The 26,478-nt window shown below is 34.3% G+C and overlaps 1 protein-coding gene across 3 annotated transcripts in view; it reads left to right on the forward strand.

The window, feature by feature from the left end:
* Positions 1 to 8,650: 8,650 nt before the first annotated feature.
* LOC111507469 (retinol dehydrogenase 13) overlaps positions 8,651 to 26,478 on the forward strand; it is a 29,631-nt gene continuing 11,803 nt past the window's right edge. Inside the window, exons 1-5 of one of the 3 annotated variants that reach the window (XM_074181047.1) lie at positions 8,651 to 8,895; positions 14,328 to 14,440; positions 14,505 to 14,771; positions 14,828 to 15,055; positions 25,580 to 25,757. In XM_074181047.1, the coding sequence (XP_074037148.1) occupies positions 8,810 to 8,895; positions 14,328 to 14,440; positions 14,505 to 14,771; positions 14,828 to 15,055; positions 25,580 to 25,620 (735 nt within the window). In that variant the 5' untranslated portion in view covers positions 8,651 to 8,809 and the 3' untranslated portion in view covers positions 25,621 to 25,757. Of the gene's footprint in view, positions 8,896 to 14,327; positions 14,441 to 14,504; positions 14,772 to 14,827; positions 15,056 to 25,579; positions 25,758 to 26,478 lie in introns of those variants that run through there. The other 2 variants (XM_074181048.1, XM_023162770.2) reach the window with 2 other exon arrangements.

A 26,478-nucleotide genomic window follows, 5' to 3' on the forward strand; every position in this document is an offset into this window, starting at 1 on the left:
TACCTTTGGGCGGTCGATAAGCGACTCGAGATATCTTACTGAAATCCAGATCCGTTCTAAGTGTAGACTCACATCAGAAAACACTATTTGAAATTCTATAGAAGTTTTTATGTAAAAGGCAATTCCACCCCCTCTGCCATCTCTATCAGTTCTAACAAGACAGTAATTCTTAATTTCCACTGTATTTGAAGAGATATCTTGACTACGCCAAGTTTCTGAAATAGCAAATATATCAATATTGTAAGTGATGATGAAATCTTCAAGCAAGTCAAACCCAGTGAATAGAGACCTTACATTAAGATAGGCAAATTTGAGGCTCCATGTCATAGTTAAAGGAAATTAAGTTAAGAAATTAATATGCGCAAAAATGGTTTGATTACCACTGAAGTCAATTTTGGTGACGAAAAAAGCGTACAATATTTCAAGTGTCTTAAAGGAAAACAAACCGTTGAAAAATTTCCTAAGGATGAGACGAAGTGGTTCTAGGACTCATACACACAGTTATTGCCGGGCCTAAGGAAGTTATATCAAGAGGTATTGCCCAAGTATTGCTTAATTTCAGTTGATGATCTTGTGCCAGCGTTTTTTTGAATCCTCGAAGTGAATACGGTGGCTGAGGTATTATTGAAGTGTTGTTTTTAGCCAAAAAATTACGAACCCGCAATGACAAGTAAGCAGGTGCATTAAGGAAATGAATTGTTTTTCCACAATACCGGACGTTTTCTTCAAATTGCTTCTCGCAAGCGGCGCATTTCAAGAAAATACTCGTTATTGACCGTACAATGCACTACGCCACTTTAATTAAAGAAAACAGTGAGCAAAACCTTGACATTTGATCGAATTTGGCGTGCTTTTTTGATCTTAGCTCCCCTGGAGTCTTCCATTGGGACGACTGGACTTTGGCTTTGATGTCATAACCATATACCAATGATTCGTCACTGGTTATGATCCTTTAAAGAACATCTGATTCGCTGTTGACACTAGTCAACAATTCCTGAGCGATGCTCATGCTTTTTCGTCAAAATTCAGCAATTTTGGAACAAAATTCGCTACCACTGTCGACTAAACATGCTAAACAGCTGAAACTATGAACATATATTCAAGACGTACCAACATAAAAAACTCGATAATCGAATATACGAATGTACTTTATATTTTAACAGTCCACGTACGTTGTTAGACGAGTTATTCAGGTCAATTTAGGAATCACCATGAAAAAGAGCCTTTGAATTCAGCGAAAAAAACTTCGACATACCTAAATGGAACCACAGATTACGGTTTATGTTTTCAAAAGACTGGAAAACCAATTGGAAGACTTGTAGATGCTGACTGAGATAGCTATAGAAGATAGTCGTTTATATATATATGTTTAGGTACTGATATGGCTAACGCAACTTTCATTTGGCAATCTAGAAAGGAAAACCCAGTTGCACTGAGCACTACAGAAGCTGAATATCAGTATATGGCACTGGCACTGTATGAAAAGTGTACAATGATTATTTTCAGTTGTGTACGTTAACTATAGCGTGACTCACGGTCGATGGTAGGTTAGACGTTTCTGGAAAACGCAAAGCATGATTTTTCTGAAAATTTCACCTCTAACGTTTCCTTACCTGTTCTATCGATCTAAAATATTTTCAGCATTGCGGCGTTGCCACTTCCGTGAAAAAGTCCTAGCAACTTTATTTTTTAAATGGAACACCCCGTATATTAATACATTTTTGGAATTGCTCTGGTATTTTGATACTTTTTTGTTAATAATGTCCTATACTTATCTCTATCGAGATAAAAAATTAATTGTAAGTACATCATTAAGTACATCAGTACTCTCAATTCATGAAAAGTTGATATTTTGATGATAGTTTGGACAAACTCGAAATATTCAAATTAAACCAAGAAATCAACTCTATATCATACAGGGCGTGCTAAAATTACTATTATTCCATTGTGCATAAAAGTAGTCAAATGTTCATTTTCTCAAATGAAACCCCCTGTATATTACTCGGTGAATTGAAAGATGGTGAAAAATGCTTCAAGATGATATATCACGTCCCTATACCTAAATCGTCAAGTTTACTCAATAAAGTCGCTTCTTCTAGAAACATTATTTTTTTAGAATTTAGATTCAGGTAGCAGTGGAATTATCAAGCTTATAGCATTCAGTTACTTTCATAAGTAATTTACAAAGAGTTATCGACGGCGTTTCGAATCATCTTCCAAAATGAATGCAAATATCGATTATTCAAAGGAAGTTCTTATGAAATTATTTATTATACACATGAACAAAGTGATCAAATCATTGTCACAACGTGTGAAAAATTCAACCAAATGTATCCTGAATTAACACCAATGAACGAGAGGAAGTTTGTAAGGTTACAAAATAATTTCCTTAACTATGGCTCAAAGTTTCCAGGGAACAACTGTACCAAAAATCAGTCATTTCTAGGTAAAAAGTAAGATTTTGTGGGCTAAAACATGTGCAAGTACAGATAATAACAGAATAGGATGATTCTGAATAACAAAATTGTAAAAAAAAATATCACATTTTCACAATAAATGCTGAAAATGTTGTCCATTACATTCTAAACACTTAAAAATGTTTTTTTGTACGCGACTGGTGGTTGCTTTTTCAATTTCCTGGGGATCCAGATCTTCAATACTCCGCACTATTCGCCGTCGCAGTTCTTCTTTGGTAGGCACTGGAGTACTGTATACCCTTTCTTTTATAACACCCCATAAAAAAAGTCAAGTGGCCTGAGATCGGGTGATCTCTGTGGCCAGTCCCACGGCCCTAAACGCCTAAACCAACGATCGTCGAAGAGTTCGTCAAGTTTCCTGGAAACTTCCTGGGTGGAATGAGCTGGTGCTCCGTCCAGTTGACACTACGAATTCCTATATTCCTCTAAAGGCAAATTTTCAAGAAAACCGGTTACAGTCGTCCTTAATATTTGGAGATATCTCTCTGCATTCAGTGTGTCTTCATAAATAAAAAAGCTAATTTTATTGTTCTTCAGAATACAGAAAACATTCAGGTCAAATTTTTCTTGAAAACCCATTTCTTTTGTAACATGAGGATTATGATCAGCCCAAAAATGTTTATTCCTTCTATTGAAAATACCATCCCTCGTAAATTTTGATTCGTCGCTCAAATAATTTTGACAAAAATTCCCGATCTTCCTGTGTATGAATCAAAAGGGATTCACAAAAATGCATTCTACGTTCGAAGTCTTCTGCTTTTAGAGCTTGAACTTTGGTAAATTTATACGGATGCATTCCGTGATTTTTCAAAATTCGTTGTACTGAAGCATGTGATACACCTAAATCTTTTTCTGCACTGCGAATGGAAGCTTCTGGATATGCCAAAAAATATGCCAAAACGTTAACAGTATTGTCCTCAGGTAACAGGTTTTGGTAATGTTGAAGGCGTTTTTAACATGGAGCCGTAGTTAAGGAAATTATTTTGTAATCTTACATACTTCCTCTCGTTCATTGGTGTTAATTGAGGATACATTTGGTTGAATTTTCTACAAGTTCTGGCAATGATTTGATCACACTGTCCGGGTATAATAAATAATTTTATAAGAACTTCGTTTGAATAATCAATATTTGCATTCATTTTTGGCGATTTTTTGAAACACCGTCAATAACCATTTATCAATTACTTATAAAAGTCACCAAACTGTCATAAGCTTGATATTTCCACGGCTACCTAGAAATCAAATTCTTTAAATTTTTTTTTACAACTGTTATTGAAAATCTCTTTGATAGAAACACTTCAATCAGAACACCTACCAAAAAATCATTAAGAAAAATTCACACATGCAGTTCATGCTATTGGTAATATTAAATCCCTGTGAAGTTACTGACGATGACGAAGTAGTATTCATTCCAACTGTAGAAAGTCCTTCATGACTAACCAATAATCCTCCTTAAAATAACGTGAGTTGGCGTATGTACCTAGTTGTAACATGCCTTGTAATCCAAAGATCGTGTGTTCAAATCCCATGGACCCTATAATTTTTTTGTATTATCAGCAGTAACGTTATACAAAAAATTTGTATGATACATTTCTTAAAAGTGATTTTATTTTGTTCGTGAGTTTGCTCCACTTGCTGACGCTCGTTTTGCAATAATCCCCACTCACAAAATAAAATGCCACTTTCAACACTTGTAGGTAAAACGTGTATAACTATTTTTCCTCAAAAACGGCTTTATTAAGAAAACTTGACGATTCAGGTATAGTGACATGTATATCATCTTGAAGCATTTTTCACCATCTTTCAATTTATTTAGTAATATTCAGGGGGTTTCATTTGAAAAAATGAACTTTCGACTACTTTTATGCACAACAGACATAATAGTAATTTTAGCACGCCCTGTATAATATGGAGTCGATTTCTTGGTGTTATTTGAATATTTTTAGTTTGTCCAAACTATCATCAAAGTATCAACTTTTCATGAATTGAGAGTACTGATGTACTTAATTTCAATTAAGGCTATGTTTTGGACCATATTTAGCACAATTTATTTTTTATCTCGAAAACAGATAGAGATAAGTATAGAACATTATTGACAAAAAAGTATTAAAATACTAGAGCAATTCCAAAAATGTATTAATATACGGGGTGTTCCATTTAAAAAAATATAATTGCTAGGACTTTTTGTTAGAAGTGGCAACGCCGCAATGCTGAAAATATTTTAGATCGATAGAACAGGTAAGGAAATGTGAGAGGTGAAATTTTCAGAAAAATCATGCTTTGCGTTTTCCAGAAACGTCTAACCTACCATCGACCGTGAGTCACGCTGTATATGTAAGTAAATTAGTGGATGTAGCCGTTACTACGTAGTAGGAAATCATAATGAAGAAAAGAGAATTGAAACTTTCTATGTTTTTTACCACCAACGTAGAAAGTTTCAATTCTCTTTTCTTCATATATGAAAGTCAAACCTATACATATTTCGACTGATAATAATAGAAAGAAGAGAAGAGAAAAGTGTAAATTTGATTATCAGGATTGTCTACCTGATATCTATTTTTTTAATGACATACCTACCTGTAACTAACAAACTTTTTCATGCATTTTATTTCAGTAAGAATTGTGGTATGTAACTTAGGGGTTGAAATAGAAAAATGATTACCGATGAGTGCAAAAATATCAGTTTGGTGTTAGGGAAATTGATCTCGAAAAAAGTTATTCAGAAAAATGATTGTTTTAGTATTTTTCTGAAGAAGTAGGGATACCTAGGTATATAGTGAAAATGGTATTTGACCTAATCATTCTTTTAGTTTGTTTTTGAAGGTTCCGCTATGAGAGAATATCCTCTTAGAAGTCTGGTAAGTATAAAAAGTTTTCTGATTTTGCATAAGGTGTTTTGTGTTGTTCGCAGATGTTATAGCATGGTGTTGAACGTGTCACCCCATGCCGATTTGCAGTACGTAATAATCGATGACATTAGTTTTCCATATTTCTAGACAATTGCGATTCATATTATAACATTTTATGTTACGTAATTTTAAAATGAAATCTGACGTAACAACAGTTGGAGAGAAAGTTATGAATGTTGTTCTCGATGTTTTTGAATTGAGTAGGTTTTCACTCAGCCATAATTTAATTTTTTTTTAATTATTTTCTGCTGGTCTTTCAACTTCATCCCATTCATTACCTGTATAGTCGAAGTAAACCATATTGTGCACACTTAAAATTGGCGGTAAACTCAAGGACCAAAAAACCAATACATAAAATGAACCGGCTGCGATCTAGCCCACGTGGATTGCAGAATTGGCGGTTCGTATTGGATGATTTTTACTAACCGACTTTTATGATTGGCTGAAGAGTCATAAAATAAAATTTGAAGTCCTGTTACGGTGACGAATAGAAATCGGGAAACGCGGGCATGGTTTTCGTCGTCGTATCATCAATGTTCAGTTCAGGAACTGATCGCGATTTGAGTGTTGAAATTCGATATTGGTACAGTTATAATTACTTAAAAATTTTTGTTATCTATTCAAAATGTGGCGTCCTTGGACAAGTACTAATAATAATAAAAATGTGATAACAACGCAGACTTTTTACAATGTAGTGATTCCAATAGCGATGGTGAACAATGCGAAAAAGAGATACCAGTGAATAAGAGAGTATGTTTCAATGTATATAAGAATCTACATCTCAAGAGGGAAACAAACTATTACAAGCAACATCAGATTTGACCGAAATTTCTTTCTAAACTGTACGTAAAATGGTCAAAAACAAACCTTATGAACGCAAGACGCAATATGATACAGGATTACCAAAACTTTTCGATGTTCAATAAAATCATCGAAAAAACAATATACGAATGTTAAAAAAGCAATGAGATTCCTACAACTGAAATCATAAGGAAGAAATTGAATACTTCCGGCCATAACGTGAGCTGATGTGACAACACTCTTCAGAATTGGATAAAGACACTAGGATTTAGACTGAAAATAATAAACAAATGTCAAGAAGTTATGGAAAGCAGAAGAAAAGTGGAATTGCGTAACAAATACTTAGAACAAATAACTAAATATAGACAAGAACAACGGCAAATTTTCTAATTGGACGAAACTTGGTATGACACTCATGACACAGTTGCGAAAGAGTGGACTGAGGGTTCCAAAATGTGAACGCTTAACATGCCTGTAAACAAAGGATCGCGACTAATCATAAAAATTCGAGGAAAGATGAAATACAAAGTTTTTTAATGGATAACAATTTGTATTTTGAATATTACTATACCAAAAACCAACTACTTGAAGTTTCACAAACAAAAACATTTGAAAAAGTGTATGCCCTTGAGAGTATTGCTGAAAAGTATGGACCCACCATACAGAGACTTTTCCCAAATTTTTGTTTTTTGAATCCCTCGAGTTGATTTGTGGAAAATTGAAACAAAGCATCAGGCGTAAAAATAATTTTCCAAAAGACTGACAGAAAAGTATTAAAAAAGTAATTTTAATTGAAAAAACTATATGGAGATTGGATACTTCCATATTAATAGTGGAAATAAATTCATTATTAATTTAAATGACGACAGTGATAGTGGAACAGATATTATGGAAGAGGAATTATCAGAAGCTTTCGAAGAAAATTAGTGAAGTTTTTTTGAAGCGATCGGTTGTATATAGGTATATGTGTAAGTAGTATTCAGAGTTATTTTCAGGTATCTTGCGTGACATCAACGTCCTCCATGTTTGTGGAAGTCTCTGCGAATCATATCGCCTGTTAAGGCAGTTGAGGCGTTTCTCAATTTCGATTGATTCCCGAATTATCTTGGCCTGAAGATTTTTCTCCGTAGCAAATTTCTTGGTGTTTTCGAAGCTTACTGTGTGGTCTATTTCCTGGTGGTGTTCGAAGAAAAATGATGCTGGATTTTATTTGCGAACAGCTAGTTCGTTCATACGCTCTGTTGGAAATTCTTCTATTGGTCTGGCCATTATAATTATTGTGATTCTTATATAATCAGAAATGATTAGAATAACGAAATTAGCTAGCTCCCTACCTATATTATGAAAGGGGAACTGTTGGAAGGTAGGTTGCACTATATATGCAGTGTCGTCTGCGTAGCAGATCAGATGTCTTATAAAAAAGTCGAGTGCTATCAAGTCACTACGGAAATGCTTTAGAATGTGCATGAGAACTAAATCTTTATTTTTGTATGGACTGGGACGATCCTCAATTTGAACATTCAACGTACTGTGATGTGGTAAGCAATCACTTAAACATAATTTGAATTTTAAATGTTATTACTTAGTAGCTTTTGCAGTTATTTCTGTGGTTTTTCCGTGTTGTTTCACCACTCATCCTAATTTAATGAGTCACTGTATTAATAATTTTTTTATGTATTTACTTATATGTTGTTTACATTATTATTATTATTTTCATTTTTTAACCGAAGTATGCGCTGGTCAGGTCCTATCCCCCGAAGCTCCGATACATTCGGGACGGCGCGCCAGCATTATCAACCAACGACCACTCCCCACACCGTGGAGTAAGTGATCATTGGGTCCGAGAATCATGTGCCTTGAGCAAGCGTAGTGAGCCAAGAATGACAACCTTCTGTCATTCGTGGCTTACTGTTATATAACTATCAAAACGGAATTTAAAAATAAATACTTCTGTAAAGAAAATGTCAAACGACATTTTACTCTATCCCAATGACGTTAAAATACTCTTGGGTGGATCTTACCCTTTCTTTGGAGGGGGGGAGGTTGGTGTCACAAATTCCGAAAAAGTGTGTCCTCTCTAATGAACAATAAACGAATCTCTGCGTTTTTTGAAATGCTGATGCAGTTCCGGATAACGGTTCTGTTTCGTGTGACTTCGACCACTCTGTATAGAAACCAGGTTGTTCTGCACCATCAGAATATTGAAGAATTCATTACTTTTGCTGCCTATTTTGCTTTCATGCCACCTTTTGCATGCCTTTTTTTCAATAAAATCAACATCAGAATAATAAACAATTTTAATCGTAAATGTAGCTTATTTGCTCCGATTACTTTTATCCAGAATTGTCCCACTTAGGACTAAAATTGAATTTGAAAAAATAATCGTTTGCCCTTGACCAAATGCTCCTTGTTTTTCTTACTGCCACACTGACATACTTAAATTTTTTATTAGCAATTCGTTTTTGTGCGTATATATTTTAAGTTCAGAATAGATAGGTCGCAAGTGGTTTGTTTGTGTATTTGGTGTCGATTTTGTAGTTTGGTATGGCATAACAGGATTCACAGCTAAATTTCTGCCTTTTGGATGTATGGTTCTTACAAATGAGTAACTAACAATCGAAGATGCTTCAAATAAAGAATATTGATACAGTCACATTGAAATCTCTTTCCTGGATGCTATTGGCAGGTTATGCAGCGTATATATTTTTGTGAGTAGTATATTTTTATTGTTTCATTCACATAAGTAACTAACATCATCAACTTATATAGCTATAGTTAAATCAACGAAGTTTTTTTCCCTAAACTCCTCGGAAAAAGTTCCGATTCTGATAATGTTTGACCATGGTTAATTGGAGTCAGGAACTTTCTGAAAAATTATTTATATATTGTTCAAACAATATATCTGATATTCATCCAAAAAAAAGTTTTGCGTGGCTCATTAAAAAAATTATTTCGTATAATTATTATAACATATCTGATGGAATTGGTCGATACTTGAAGAAAATCCATAACTCCATATAATAGCTTTATCAAGCGTTTTCGTAACAACCAAATGCTACTTAATCTGTAGTTTACATACTTACTACCAATTTTAATCATACGACCTTCTACCTAGGTAATGAATAATAACTTCACCTGAGTTTGGGTATAAACTAATTGAGATTTTTAAATAACACTGTTTTTGTTCAAAATCTATTTTTCCGTTAATCAGCTGTCGCCCTCATACGAACGACAACTCTAAGAAGTTGAGAAACTTGTGCGAGCTAAGGACTAACGAGGTCTTACCTTTTAACGTGTGATTCCTAACACGGTTGCAGAATCATCCCATTCAGTGGATATACAGGGTGTCCCTGGACTTCCTCTTTTCCTCTCGGGAATGTATAGATGGGGTCAAAATATCACCAGTACTTCATATAACTTTTTTTCCTAAAATCCTTCGTTACCAAGTAACGGGCCCTCGAAGTTACAAAATGAAAAATGTTTTTCTTTGATAACTTTTCAAGTGAATATTCAAAATCATCCAAATTTTGGTAATTGACTAAACAAATGAATTCCTTCGATGAGCTTTCATGCAGGAGTCAGTTGTTTTGCTACAAAGTCAGGAACGGACTACCCTCGATGGTCCACACCCCAAAACTTTGAAATGACAGATATTTTTCAATATTTTTCAACAAATTAAGGTTACTTGGACAATTTTATGAATAAAAGTACTCGTGTGGAAAGTCGATCGGAGCAACGAGTCTTGATAAAAATGTAGTTTCACTCGACGACATCAAACCCGCTCGTCCACCATTATTTGAAATGAATCATTATCAAAGCAGAAATAATAATGATAACGTTAATTCAACAACATTTATCCTGAGATGTCTACCATTATTCGAAAATATTAGTTTTTAAGGAAAATGGAAATGATAGGTAAAATGTTCATAACGAATTTTTATAATGCAAACACGTTTCTAACGAAACTCAAGAGCCTCAAGAGCAAACAGAAATGAAAAATCCGCTACAGAAACTGCTCGATATGACCACCTTCTCTCTCTATACATTTTGTTAGTCTGCGAAGACACCCTCTCTGTACTTGAAATAGCATTCCAGGGTCGTTTCGTATGGCTTCACAATGTAATGTTATTCTATTCAACAATGCATCTCTTGTGTGAATAGGTGTAGCGTAAACAAGGCTTTTTAGATGCCCCCACAGAAAGAAATCCAATGGATTTAAATCCGGAGACCGCGATGGCCATGAATATGGCCCACCTCTACCAATCCATCTATTGTGGAAAATATGGTTCAGATGGTCACGCACAATCAAACTAAAATGAGGAGGAGCGCCATCATGCATAAACCACATATCTCTTCGGGTTTGCAATGGAACATGTTCCAAAATTCCATTCAAATCGTTCTGAATGAACTGCAAATAACGTTCTCCATTCAATCGGTCCTGTAGAACGAATGGTCCTATAAGATGGTTTCCTATGATACCAGCCCAAACATTCACGTTGAATTTCCGTTGGTGTTTGGTTTGCAATATCCCATGGGGATTTTCTTCGGCCCATATATGGAGATTATCAGTGAATAAAACTCGATTAATAAAAGTCATATCCTCTCTTTGCCTATCCATGAACCAATTGGCATATTCCAGTCGTGCTGGAAAATCTTGAGGTGTCATGGCATGTACCTTCTGGATGTGAAATGGGTGGAGCAGTTGTTCCCTAATTATTCTATGAATAGTGGACTTGGATGTATGGAACTGTTCTGATAGATTTCTGATGCTCATTGAAGGATCATCAGCGACGGCTTCCAAAATATTTTCCTGTATCATTAAAACATTATTATCGATGTATAAATATGTATTCGAACGTTTAATAGTATTAGCTTCAAATGACAAGAGTGTAAAGTGTTTTGACAGATTTATTGAATTGACAATTTAATACTGAATGACAAGATTGAATTGTCATTTTGCATATCTGAAAAAACACTTTCAGTACCTCCGACAGAGGATGCAAAAAAACATGTTATATTAGAATAGTTTACTTGCAAGTTCAAAAATAGAAAAATAATGCTCTAATGCCTCCCGAAGAATAATATTGACAAAAAGATAATTAAAAAGAACCAAACAAAATAAAGCAACCCACACGTTTCTTCGGAAAATTTTTGTTTCTGAACAAATCTCCAAATAAAAAATCGATTGAAGTGTTAAGGGGACTTTACACGCTACGATAAATCGTAACGATTGATTGAACAATTTATCGCTCCAACAAATCGAAAGAGTAAAACACTGTTTACACGCTACGATAAATTATAACGATTTTTTGTCAAATGTCACTTATTTGGTCTAGCAAAGTCCTGTACGTTTAAGAAATAAAGACGGTCGAAATACCACAAACTATGTTTGTAGATGTCGTCTGCACCAACCCCAGATTTCTCCGAACTCTTAACTTTCAAAAGTTCTTTCTTATAAACCGTATGCAACGTGTTAATTTTTTTTACGACAGTGTTCATATCTGCAGACGGAATTGGCCGCAGTGGTTGTGCGCCCGACTGGTTTAGGCTGGGATGATTCTGAATCACACGTTAAAATGTAAGACCTCGTTAGTCCTTAGCTCGCACAAGTTTCTCAACTTATGAAAGTTGTCGTTTGTATTGGGGCGACAGCTGATTAACGGAAAAACAGATTTTCAAAAACTCCTTGAACTTTTTGACTAGCTCAGTATAAGCTAGATCTTTTTTGTTCCTGTCGAAGTATTTTTTGCTCTTAACGAGCCACAAACAGGTAAAACTTCTATAAAGTTCTATAAATTCAATTAAAAACTCGCGAGGTGTTTGTTTACTTGCATTTTCTGCCATGTTTGCCTACAACACTATGTCATGAAACAACCTTACGTGCAAAAGCAGATTGGAAACTGAGTGAAATCGTAGCGATAAATTGGTGCAACTGTTACACGTTCCAACACATCGTTGCGATTCCCAGAAATTGATGCCGGCCGGCTTCAATTATCCACTGCAACTCCAATCCCAATAAATCGCTACAATCTCTCATTTACACACATCGATAAACTGTAACAATCTGATCGTTACGATAAATTGCTACAACTTATCGTTGCGTGTAAAGCCCCCTTTACTTGCATATCTACGATTTATCTCGGATGTTCAAATTCACTCATTTTTATATCCATCAAAGACAACTTTGTGTCACGTAAAACTGAATTTTCATATGAGTATCATGCAAATTGTTTGATGAATATAAATAATTCTGTCCAGGCTCCAAAGAATTTCTGATTTCAAAAGATATTAAAAAAAACCTCACCTTCAAAAAAATGGCTGTTTTACATATTCCTTGATGCGACTTATAGGAAATTCATTTTTGTGCAAAATACCCCAAAGTAGGGAGAGTTACACAAAATGAAATTTTTCAACGTGTTTCAAGATTTATCTAATTTTGATAGAAAATGTTTTTTCATTATTTTACAAATAATGAAATTATCTATTCGATATACAGAGTACCAAGTGGGTTAGGTTTTTCAATGTAATACAGTTTAGTTGTAAACAGTTTATCTCGAAAACGGTTCAAAATAGAAATAGTATTATCTGAACAGAGTTAATCTAAAATTGGATGTAGAGCTCAAAAATGTCGAAATATACAGGGTGTTCCATTTGAAAAAATTGAGTTCCACTCATTTTTTCATGAGATCTAAGTATCTGCATTTTTTGAAGACCCTGTATGAGGCAAATAAAAATATGACTCGGAGTGAAGATCCTCATAGTATCACTCCACTCCATTTCAAATTTGATCGTTTTAGTGAAAGAGAGTTCAAGATTATCAGCATTTATAAAAGTTCATGTTTGGAAAAAAAAATATCGAAATTAATTTATATCTTCTAAACTGTAATAGATAGGTATAGGAAAATAGTATATGAATTTGTTGACAAAGTGATAATGAATCATAATATGATATTATATACGGGGTGTTCCATTTGAAAAATCAAAGAAGCCGCTACTTTATAGTAGAAGCGACAAAGCCGCTTCGTCTAAAATATTTTAGGCGTGTAGGTCATATTGATTTATGCATACTGTGAAATTTTCAGGTTGATCCGTTAAATAGTTTGTCAGAAACGGCTAATTGACGCTCATCATGAAAAGCCCCGTATATTAAAAAAATGTAGTCCTATCATTATCGAATAATTGTTTGACTAAAATCTTTTTTCAATACATCACATCGAAACACATCATTTTTATTCAAATCAATTTCAGAAAAGTAGAGGAAAGGGGGGGAATGGGAGCCACCTAAGGAAATATGTTTTTTGAACCATACTTTCTAGCTTATAATCAAATTTAAATATTGATATAGGAAGGTTTACATATATATTTTTGTTACATATAACATTTTTTGAACAAAACTAATTATAATAGAATTTATTAAAAAAATGAAAAATGCATTTGGCTCTCATTACCCCATCATGCGGGTAATGGAAGCCACCAGTTATTTTAATAGTTAAAATAAGAATAATGTCTAAGAAAAGCCATATAACAAACTTAATGTAAGTAATATGGTAAAAACAAAAATAGAAACAAAAAACTCTAACTCTACCTGTCCAAGCAAAAGTCACAAATATATCCTTCAGGACTCTACACCTGAACATTCAGAATGTGCCCAAATTTCACAACTAGTGCCCCGATACCACAACATTGCAGCAAAATTGTAAAACAAATAGATAAAAAATGTACTTACTAACTTGAGGTTATAGTAAATAGTCAGATGTTGCAATGATCATCATGTAGATCATCATGTAGAATAGTGTCACACATTAAATTTTTATTTTTCAGAGAAAAAATACAAAACTCATTTCATTTAAACATTTAAAAGATTTGAAATTTGAAAAATAAGTTTTGAATTTTTTCTCTGAAACATTAAAATTTAATATGTGACATTTTTCTACATGATGAAAAGTATTAACTTTGTTTTTCTCATTGCAACGTCTGACTTTTTACTATGACCTCAAGTTAGTAAGTACATTTTTTATCTATTTGTTTTACAATTTTGCTGCAATGTTTTCAATTTCTTGTAGATGTCTTGATAAAGGGAATAAACATTCTCGAAAGATCGACTTGAAATGTCACTTTATATATAAAAAAATTATTTCAGTAAGTCTCCAGGAATGTGTCGCTGCTCAAGAATGTTAAATGATCGTGTTATTCTTATAACCGGTGGAACATCTGGAATTGGCAAAGCTCTGAGTATTGAGTTAGCTAAGAGAGGTAAGAATATAGAAATGTACAACTTGTATTACTTTAATCACTTCCTCTCAAATTGCTACTTCAGGTGCTCAAATCATATTGGCTTGTAAGGACGTTGAAAAAGGAGTAAGAACTAAATTTGAAATTCAAGGTCAGGTTCATAACAAAGAATCAAAAGTATATGTAATGTATTTGGATCTCTGCAAATTCAGTAGTATATCCAAATTCTCAATAGAATGTTCTAAAAAGTTTACTAAAATCGATGGATTGGTAAACAACGCTGCAGTTTTCTGTAATTCAACTTCTTTAACAGAAGACGGATTTGAAATAATGCGACAGGCTAACTATTACGGTAAGTCATTATTTGAAAGCAATTCATTTACACCCTCAATTTTTCTGTATTATCAGGGCATTTCTTATTGCTAGAGGACATAATGAATTTGTTGCGTAAATCGGATGATTGTCGGATAGTCAACGTTTCAGGAGACGAACACAGAACCATAAAGAATATGCAACAATTATTGTTATTGTCGTTGAGTCAACAGGTATCAAAGAATGATGACCCCTATCTTATTTACGCAGTTACGAAACTTGCTTTGATTTTATTAACGAAAAAATTGGCAGAAAGTTTTAAACGTGAGTATTTTTAGCTATAGGCTCTTTTCAAAATAAGAAGGCAATAGAAAATTGTTGTAAAACCGTTAGTAAACAAATTTGAGAGAATTTTAAATGTAATCAAAACAATTTTTAACAAAGTACAAGGTGCAATACCTCGTTTGATAGATGTTTTGTACTGAATGCAAAAAATGTATCTATAAAGAAAACACCTATCAAGTGAGATCAAAAAAATGAGATTTGTTTTTCAATAGTAAAATAAAATCTTTATTAAACCAGTAATGAATTCAAACCAAGATAGAACGATGGCCATTTTGGAATCAATAAGGGGCAACGTGTCACTTGTGGGTAACTTTCCACAACGTTTACTGCAAATGCCATTAAGACAAAACGGGAACTCTTGGCAATATATTGGGTATCAAGTTCTATAACCTTAAAGACACCATATATATGCAAAGAAGATGAAACACTGATCTAATCAGATCATGACAGGGATCATTTTGTTTTACATATATCTTAATTATATCGTGCTCAGGATATGCCGTAATTCTCGTCGGGATAAAAGTCATTATATACTATTTCTGATGACTACTGAACGATTTTTTTTTTGAGAAATGTGCTAGTTCCGCATCTCTTCCGTTCCAGTGTGGTGGTGTGAATACAGGGTGAGTCAACAAGATTCCCTCGGTCCATTGCTATCAGGAAAAACAACTTTTCGAATTGCTCAATTTTTTTCGCAGTCACATCGATAAATACTATCTTTTGAAATTATTTTTTCGCATACTGGGTGATTCAGCCGAGCGTGGCCAACCAAAATTATATTTTTTTAAATGGAACACCCAGTATATGAATACGTCATTCGATTTTCAACAAGGTGAAGAGCAATTTGAAATGTATTCTCTCCATTTGTTACAGGTCAGATACGTTCGAACTCGTGATTGACATTACCAGTTCTTTCAAATCTTGTTTTTAGAGCCTGAAATGCCTTTCCATCTGGGTGTTTTCTTTCGGGGAACTTCTCTTTATGAATCCTAGATGCAAGGAGGCAATTTCCGTCTCTTTCCCCCAAAGCATAGACCATTTGCACCATATGTTTCCAATACATAATTCATAATAAAAATGATTCAATCTACACGCGAAAGAAACTTCGGCACATGGCGTTATGGCCGAGATTAATTTTTCCGCTGATAACGGTATGAAAAATGCTAATGTACTAGCGATTAGTTTGAATATTCGGAAAACAAATTTGAGTTAAGTGAACGTAAGAAAATACATTTTTTGTCGTTACAGCTATTACCAAAATTTGGTATAATTTGTAAAATATCAGTTTTTCGTATATCATACCTCTAATAAAAAATGCGAAATGTCAAAACATTTCATACAAATGAAAAAATACAGTGTTCCATTTGAAAAAGTTGAATTATGTCTGTTTGAAAATGAATGAAATTTGACCGGTTTTACTGAGCACCCTATAAATTATTTCTGAAAGTTGAGATAATCGAAATTATCATGGTGATGTTGAATAACTATTCCTAAAAAAATCCACTTAATTGCTATAGACATACGGGTGGTGAATTGAAAAATATTATCTGCAAAATCGTTTTTCCTGGAATAACTTGGCAATGCCACAATGGAAATTCGAAATCAAAAATTCCTTAGAGACTTATAAAAATATGGAATCGAATGACGTACTCATATACTGGGTGTTTTATTTAAAAAAAAATACTTCAATTGGCCACGCTCGGCTGAATCACACAGTATGCGAGAAAATAATTTCAAAAGATAGTATTTATCGATATGACTGAAAAAAAAATTGAACAGTTCAAAAAATGGTTTCTTCTGATAGCAACGAACCGAGGGAATCTTGTTGACTCACCCTGTATTGTTTTCTAGCACAGTACAATATCTCTTATTCATGTTGTGTTCAATAGCGTCAAGAGTTTTGTAAGTTGAATCAAATCAAAATCATTTGTTTTTTTGAGTGACCGTAGAAATTATAACAAATGTCTCATATATTCTTCGAAAGACTATTCCAAAATTTCATATAACTGTAATAGTGCCACGCTCATAAAAGGATTTTTTTATGTTCCATTGGATACGAAAAAATGTTTTTAATTATTGTTCCATAGGTTTGGCTCTTACGGTGTATATCAAAACTATCTGGTTGAATGATCAAAAACTTTATTGATTCAAAGATATAGATTACTGGTATGGTCAATATATTATGTAACTTAAAAACTCCCCTACAGGCATCCTTGCTTTTCAAAATGGAATGGGGAAAAATGCGTCATTATAAAAGAATAAAATATAGTTGTTTCATTCCTAGAATTTTCCCGATGGGTAAAGGATACGAGTGAGGCAATAATATATGATGTTGGCTCTGAAAATGTCGAAAAGCAAAAAAAAATGTCTGTTTGGTCTCTGTACTCAACGAAGAAGTTGTTTTCAAATGCAAAAATACAAAAATGTTGGGTACAAAATAGAAAACTGAGCATACATAAGAAAGTAGATACTCGTAAACGTTGGGATTGGTCAAAAGTTAAACAAAGTTTCGCAAAATAAAAAAATGTGGAATCAGCAATCATCTCTTCAATTTTACACAAAGACCAAATCAACGAAACCACAAACCATCAAGAAAACTGAAGTTCAGAGAAATCACAGTGCCAGTACAGAAAATCCATCAGTGGAAATCCAAACATCAAGCTCCATGTTCTGAGTGGAAAAATATCGAAGTTGGACGATATCTTGTTGGCAGACTGTGCAGCATCGAAGCACATGATATTTCACAAAAAGTGGTTCACATATCTCAACCCAGTAAATCCACAAATAACAAATAGCAATTCAACTTGGAGACAGTTCTGTAGTATAGGCAGAAGGTGGAATATGTGTTAGGAAAGGGAAAATTCTGTTTTTGTCTCGGAAATCAAGAAGAATTTATTTTCAGTGGGAGTTTGTTACTGAGAAAAATTTGAAAGTTTTCTTCAAAAAATATACAAGGTCCTGCAACAGTGGCGCGGTGTTCCATATCTCTATTTAGGAAACAGATAGGAATCTGAATTTCTATAATATTACCTTATTACTCGAGCTCGACAAAATAAAAATATTGGCGGTCACACAGGGTGTTCAATTTTTTCTGGGCGGATCCCAACTGTGTTTTTTCAAATGACCACCTATATTTTTTATCGTTTTTCCGGTTTCTACAAAGAAAATAAAAGACACTTCAAGTATATCTTCACTCCGAAAATATTGACGGTTTTCGAGATATATAGCATGACACGTTTTTTTTCCAATATTCGTCACTCAGAATATTTGAAATTATAAAGTTGTGCCAAGTCTAATTGATTTTTTTTGTCAAATATTCTATATTGGTAACTCTCTCAAACGATATATCTGAAATCTACCTGTGATATACAGGGTATGAAAAACCGCTTGCCACATATTGTAAATAAAAATTTGCAGAATCTTCCTTATTTTAAATGGAACATCCTGTATATTATTGATCCTTAAGGAGCGCCAACGAAACCTCTACACATTTCATTAAGTATTTCCTATGGCTAGGTTCAATAGTTTTTCTTAAAAAAGCATTTTTTTCGAAAAATGGTCGTTCTTCCTATTTCCACGCCATAAACTCGATGAAATACTTTTTTCAAAGCGAAATCCATTTGACGACTGATAAAAATGTACGAAAGATATCTTGTTTCAATTTTGTACATTATAGCATGTCCTATAGTTTTTCTTATTTTTTTTTCTAAAAATGACAACTCTCATTTTTATCGCCATAATATCAATGATTTTTTTACTGTGAAATCCATATGTGATGGCTGTGATCGAGATATATGTTATGTTTATAACACATTGTTTGTTTATAACACATTGTTTGTTTATAACACATTGTGTGTTTATAACACACAAACTATTGAACCTAGCCATAGAAAATACTTAATGAAATTTTTAGAGGTTTTGTTGGCGCTCATTATAGATCAATAATATATATATATATATATATATATATATATATATATATATATATATATATATATATATATATATATATATATAGGATGTTCCAATCAAAATAAGGAAGATTCTGCAAACTTTAATTTACAATATGTGGCAAGCGGTTTTTCAAACCCTGTATATCACAGGTCGACTACAAATATATCGTTTGAAAGAGTTACCACTGTAGAATATTTGACCAAAAAAAGAAATACAATTGGACTTGGCACAACTTTATAATTTCAAATATTCTGAGTGACGAATGGAAAAAAAGGAATGGAAAAAAAACCTGTCATGATAGATATCTCGAATACCGTCAATATTTTCGAATATTTTCGCGCCACTGTTGCAGGACCCTGTATAATTGAAGTTTACAACTCTACTGAATTAGTATCAGCGGGAAGAAGACAGTCCAATTATTGATTCAAGATTTTAATTGAAACCCCTAAGAAAACCCAAGCAGTAAAGTGCTAATGACGGTTCTGAAACCACCACACCACTCGACCTTGACGTTGAATGACGTCAAACGATATTTAGGTATGTGTATGTCATATAGCCTTGAATGCCCTAAACAACCTTGGGCAATGAGCACGCCATACGACCTTGATAACGGAGTTTGGCCTTGACTATTGACTTTGTCCTTGATACATGACCTTGAGCTAGGGCCATATCATACGACTCTGAATGTATGAAAGGTGTAATCTTGAACTCCTTCCTTCCTGATAATTCCTATATAAACACGGAGTTTCATGCTTTTACATTCAGTTTAAATAACCGCAAGTATTCGGATAGATGACGAGTATTTGTTGAGTTTCAAGGTAACAGCAACGAGTAACAGCAACGATAAGGATTAAGAAATTAATTTCTTAATCTTAATATTTCTATACAATATGGTTAATCCATCCAAGTAGTTTTATTGGATGGGAAAAATAACACTTCTTTCAAGTCATGGCTTCCAAAACGTGTCACAAAGCAATCCATAAGAGACATTTTTCGCGAAGTGAATTCATCCAAAGGCAAATTAATTTTTACATATATGGGTCAAAATTCTCATAATCACCTTGGTGCCAAGACCCGCTCGTTTTATCACCATTCCAACCCAGAGAATAATTCTAACCTGATTGATATTCACAGATAATGTTGATTCGTGTGTTTTACCACAGCGGAACACATCGCCATCAAACCCGAAAAGTTCAGCAATGGTGTTTTCATGTTTGAGATTGATGTAGCATTTCGACCGCATTTCGCATTTCAGAATCTTGTTGTTTGGACGTAGGAGGAAGGCTTCGTCGATATTCTCTTCCACCCCATTTTCTTGTTGCAGTTCTTTGGATTTGATGAATTTTTGAATCACCCCAGGTGGAATTTTTATAATGGAGGGAGGCGAGTTATTTGTATGCAAATAGTCGATCTTCGCATCTACATTGAATATGGAGTTGTAGGAGTAGAAACCATGTAACTCTAGTCGGTAATTACTAGCAGTGTTCAATTCGATGGGTGGGTAGAATTTGGCATTCAACTCGCTAGAGTATACCCTGACAATAAAAACTTTCCTGACATGACTGATGGATTTTCATTGATTCTCGTTCACAAGGAAATATCCCCACTTCCGGTATGACTGCTCATGGTGATATACTCAGATTAACAAAGGCGGCTTATAAATACAATGAGAGAAAACAGGGTCTGCTATTGAATAATTGGAAAAAATATCGAGAAGTTATCCAACCACTATTATCCAATGGAAACCCACTACAAAATCCCAGTGGAGAAGGTGCAAGCATGATCAGATTATCTCCTCAAAAAATATATATCAGAAATGAGCATATGCATTACGTTTATTGAAATAAATTGGAAAAATTTGTTGATCGCCTTCAATTACTTTGGAGTCTCCGAAACATATATAATTATGTCAGGACAGACAATTCCACTTTCTGCTTCAATAAGTTTGTTGGAGGTTGGAATGGACACTAATATGTCTTGACACAATCATGTCGTTGGAATTGCTTCTCAAAAGCTTGAACGCTGTTCCGAACCAGAAAACTGTACACACCTCAGCAATTTTTGATGTTTTATAAAGCTCAGATCAGACCTTGTTTTGAGTATTGTTCTCATGTATGAAGCTCCGCCCCCAAGCATACCCTGAACCTGCTGGATTTTACCCAGTCTGAGTCATCCGTCTGATTGGAGACGCGAACATCGCTTGCAACCTTGATAGTCTGGGACATTGAAGAAAGTTTGGAGATTTGTCTCTTTTCTACAGATACTTTCACGGGAAGTGTTCAAGTAACTTGGCATATTTGATTCCACCAAGAACGGTAAATATCAGAAATACGCGACGGACTGTGGCTGCTCATCGAACCTCATGAGGTTCAACTCAGTACACCTCGACCTTCACTGTTTGAAAACTGCTTCATTTGGAGCACCGCGTTTATGTGGAATAAACTTCCCGAGAACGTTTTTCCAAATATATTTAATCTACAGTGACTCAAATCCAATGTGAATCGCTACTTTCTCACAGGCACCGCTCTCAGAGCGCCTCAAGGATTTTTCTGTAGTGCTTGTGTTTTGTCCTTAAAGAAAGTTCACGAATGGTTGGATATACCGGGCAAGATAAAGAAAAATTCGTCATAATTGTGGAATTACATGAAGAAGAGTTTGTCTATTGACTGCAATATCATAAACTCGATGTGTGAAATTGGATCAGTCACTCACAGACAATCCTACAATGCATACCACAATTGACAAATTTGGGCGTAGAAAAGGTGGTGTTAGTAAGCCAATTGTTAGAAGATCGGGTGTTGGATTCATTCTCAAACTACGTGGTGATTATGAAATTCAGAATAAGCAGTTGCAGGATATGTTGAAGACCACATCCTTCACAGCCTTCAAAGTAAACCAAGGAGTTTACCCTGAAGGCTGTTCAAGAATACATTGTACCAGTGCTTCATGACGTCAAATAATACATCTATTCAAAACATACCGAACTGCAATTCATCATCGGCAAAAATGCACGCATCACTTTGCAGTAGCTGATCAAATGAGCTCTTTGGAAAAGCAAATTAGCATTATATCTGAGTTAGTTTATACTTTTACTGAGCGAGTTGCTTGAAATTGAACAGTCACCCGTTAAACCTCCACTTAAAAAACAGATAATTTAACTTCACCACCTCTAAGAAATCATAGATGAGTGATATGAGTGCAAAATGCAAAGAAAAGAACAAAACTCATAAGCCGGCGCCTCGAAATTTTCTCGTCGAAAGACAATAAAGGGATTTTCGAACTTGTGACAGATGGATTTGATGGAAATGCAATCATATGCTAAAGAAAATTATGGTCGTAGGTCCTCTAAGTAATAAACTGTTATTCCAAGTATATATGGCCAATACTATTGAAAAAATGAAATTGCTGATTCAGTTACTGCAGCTATGACAAGTGTCACAGCTGCAGTAATATTTCTGGAAATTCCCATATTATTATATACAATTCTGATGAAACATTTGCAGCACTAATTGAGGTGGCCTGTTTCGAGAGTTTAATATTCTGTCCTCTTCGGAAGTGAAGGCGGATTTCTTGACACACATCTACAATACAGGCCGATACATGGGTTTGAACCAGGTGTCATGATACTTTCCACCAAAAATGCTAAGTTTGAATGAAGATAATGCAATTCGATGGGGTGGTGCAAACATATTTCAAGAATGTATCCTTGATAACTGTTATGTGAACTACCATTGATATCTAGCTGACTTATTTCATCGGTGGTCAAAACAAGTGAATCCGCCAAAAGGTACTATGACCATACAGATTTGTTGCATCCAAGTACATGATGAATGTGCTGATTCTCCGAACATTGACTAACGCTACCAGGTATACCATTTTGCAAATAATTTACCATATCGATATCAGTAAATAATTCCAACTCGATGACTATATACTTCAACATGGCATCCCAAGAAAGAACTGGAGATTGAAATGATAAGCAGGGTCTAATTTATCTATACTCAAACTTATGTTTCTGAAATATTCAAAAATATCGAACATCTGATTTCAAATATATATCAAAATATTCACCCAAATCGTGACAAACTAATATTGTCCGTTCCTGCTTCACTTTATCACAATCCTCATCAGAAACATGCCTTTCATTTAGTTTGTCATAGAAGTTGTAAGGGTTCAATCTCAGGGTTTTTTGAGAATGGGTTGCTGCTGATCCAATGAGACACAGGATAAGGTGCGAAACAATCTATTTTCAGTTCGAGGGGGAGACAGAGTACTTATTTGGTTGTTGACTTAGTTCTAAAATAATTACAGGCACGGAACTCGACGGTGAATCTTGTCCTCAAGGACCACAGTAAGGTAATTTAGAACGAAGTTCACTTTAAAGAGCAAACAAGAAGAATCTTCGAGCAATCGAGCAAATATGGCGCATCAAAAACCGTTCTTACTCAGGTCTCTAGAGACAAAAAAGAATCTCGACCGTCGTTTATAAAAAACCTGACCCTGGAAATTCTTTGCCAATGCAAAAAACCCGTCAAAATCTCTCTCTCTCTCTCTCTCTCTCTCTCTAATTATATGGACGTTGCTTCCCACTCGGGCGCATTTGTCCAGGCTCCTCCTATCAAATTGACATCAATTTGACAGAAGCTTCGTCGGGAGGGGCGCAGCTGTCTTGCTCGAAGCAATGCTGCCACCCCTTTTTTGTCACACTTTTTACAATAAAAAAACAATGTGTTTTTTAAATGTACTACGTATATATTTATTGGGTCGCCTCCTTCTCGGGAGACTTTCTGATTTTTGAATTCACATATATGACCCCTTTACGTGGTTATCCGAACCCCCGGCCTGGATACCGGCGTGAATAAAGGGGTCCTTAAGCTTCACTTCCATTTTAGCACTCCCACGTGGACATCCGGTCCACCCCGGCCTCCAACCGGCGTGAATGGGAGCACTATTTAATTAAAACCACTAAAACAATGTTTCTATAACTTTTGTAACTTTTGCTTGCACGTTATATAACGGCGGACATACACAACACGAACTGAGTTCCACCTTCATCAATGGCGTCCGCGTACCTTCTTTGTGAACGGTCGCTATCGGCACGTCCGTTCACCACCATGTCAGAAACGAAACTCCAACCCGTCAAAATGAAATATTGGTTGCCTTTCCCGGAGGGCATGAGGGCCATCCCTACTTATGATTAAGGACGGTAGAAAACTGTAAACAACTGGAATCGGCCTTCACTGCGGCGGATAAGTTACCGAGAAAATTCACCAGATGGCGAAACGATACTAGTTAGAATGGAAATAAATGAAATAGATGTGATTTGTCACAAAGTCTACCTTCGATGGATACTTCAATAATTCAATCTACTTAAAGAATCGATGAAGCTGCCTCGTAAGTTGAAATTTATCATTTTCCGGACAATATTTTCTTGTTTCCACAATTATCGCCCAACTCTTGAAGAGATGCAACCATAAATTTGAAACTATCGATGAACCTTGGTTCCAAAAACATTTTTATTTGGCCAATTTTCTGATGATTCGGCCGTTACTTGATGAAGATCCATACTAATTTCATAAACTACACCTCACGATTTGATCTCCATAAACTTTATTTGGAAAAATATATCACGACATGTTTCGCTAACACAGTAGCTTTATTAAGTGATTTGAATCAAATCACTTGATGTTTCGCTTAACACAGTAGCTTTATCAAATGATGTGAATCAAATCACTAGTGTTAGCGAAACATGTTGTGATAAACATTTTTCAAATAAATTTTGTGGAGATCAAATCGTGATGTAGTTTATGAAATGGTATAAACAAGTTACAGTCATACCCACTGAGATTATCTACGAGTTTTCATTCAAGGTCAAGCAAGATCAAGGTCATGTATCACTTAAGGACATATGATTCGATCGTAAAATTTTCAGATTTTACAAAATATCTCATGGAAAAAACCATATAAAATTATTATCGAATGAAAATTTTGATAGTAATTTATCAATTGAAAATCTGAACAATCTGATTAAAAAGTAAACCAATCCACTAGTGTTTCGAAAACATCTCAAGAAAATTTTTATAATTAGAATCAACATTATACAAGGAGCTTATCAAAAAAATGAACACCGTATCGACAAGAGATACAAACGTATATGAAGATAAAAATTTTGAAATAAAATGTCGAAACATTCATCTCTCCCAACGTACCTACACAGTATGTTCTCGTAAATACATGTCGGAAAACAACTACTTCCCTTGCTAATACGACGCTGGATATTATGAATCCTTTCACATTAATTAATTTAATGGTATTAATAGTCTTTGTTTTCATATGCTAGAATGTTGTTCAAAAAGTCTAGGTCATTTTACATTTCAGTAAAAATTGAAATATTCACACATTTTCTATTAGCTAGGTTATAAGAATTATTTGACAGGTTATGAAAAATTTACTTGATGCCCCCTACTGGTATTTTAAAATCTTTCTTATGAGATCCTAGTATTTATTGTTGAAAAGATAAGGTTTAAAATACTTTTTTTTTCATTTTAGTGAGAACTGAAGCATTTAATGATTTCGTGATTGAATTGTAGGAATTTTTTGACGAGCTATACAAAAGTTGATTTCTGACATGTTGTGAAACACTATTTGTGACTGCGATTTTTATTTGTGATATTTTGTTATAACTAATTGTAGGTTTAATGAATAAAAATATTTTTTTCACTACTAACCTGAGAAATTGCTATTATTTACTTCATTCCCCTAACGAGAATTAATATTTCTCACCCTTGGTAAATAATGATAATAAAAAAACACCTAGGTAAATGATGAGAACAATTCTATAATTTTAAAGATATTCACAGAAACTTTTGTAAACTTAATTATCAACTAGAAGTAGGATATTGAACACTGGAAATACGCTTGAAAATTATTTGAAATTATAATTAATTGTACAATTGTGACGTTTTACTTATATAGATCTTTTAACTTCCTCAAAATGACATCTAAATTTGAATTGAAATCGCATTTGGCAAACTGACAGCAATAATAATCATTGTACAGTGTTTGGTTGTCATGGAAACGCCGGCAAACCTTTGTATGGCCTGTAGATGTTGCGCGCTTATCATCGATATCGCGTATTCAACATGAAAACTGTACCGTTTCAATTTGGGTTATTATATAACCAAGAAAATTATTTTCTCACTTTAATGCAGAATTGAGAAATTCTAAGTTCTGAACATACAGAAGCGATGAGAGAGAAGTGGAACATTGAAATATATCAAAAATGCAATGAGATTTTTCCTAGATTCATATTAAAATTTGACACATGCCAAATTTTTACATAAATAAAGCCAGTCTGATTAGAGACACGCTCCACTCTACTTGGTATTCCGATATATTCAACAAATTGTTAGAAAATTACTAATGCCAAAATTAAAATTGTTAATATA

The sequence above is a fragment of the Leptinotarsa decemlineata genome, unplaced genomic scaffold (genome assembly GCF_025532065.1).
Source record: "Leptinotarsa decemlineata unplaced genomic scaffold, Ldec_3_MD MMD2_tig00026307_RagTag_RagTag, whole genome shotgun sequence".
Lineage (NCBI taxonomy): Eukaryota > Metazoa > Arthropoda > Insecta > Coleoptera > Chrysomelidae > Leptinotarsa > Leptinotarsa decemlineata.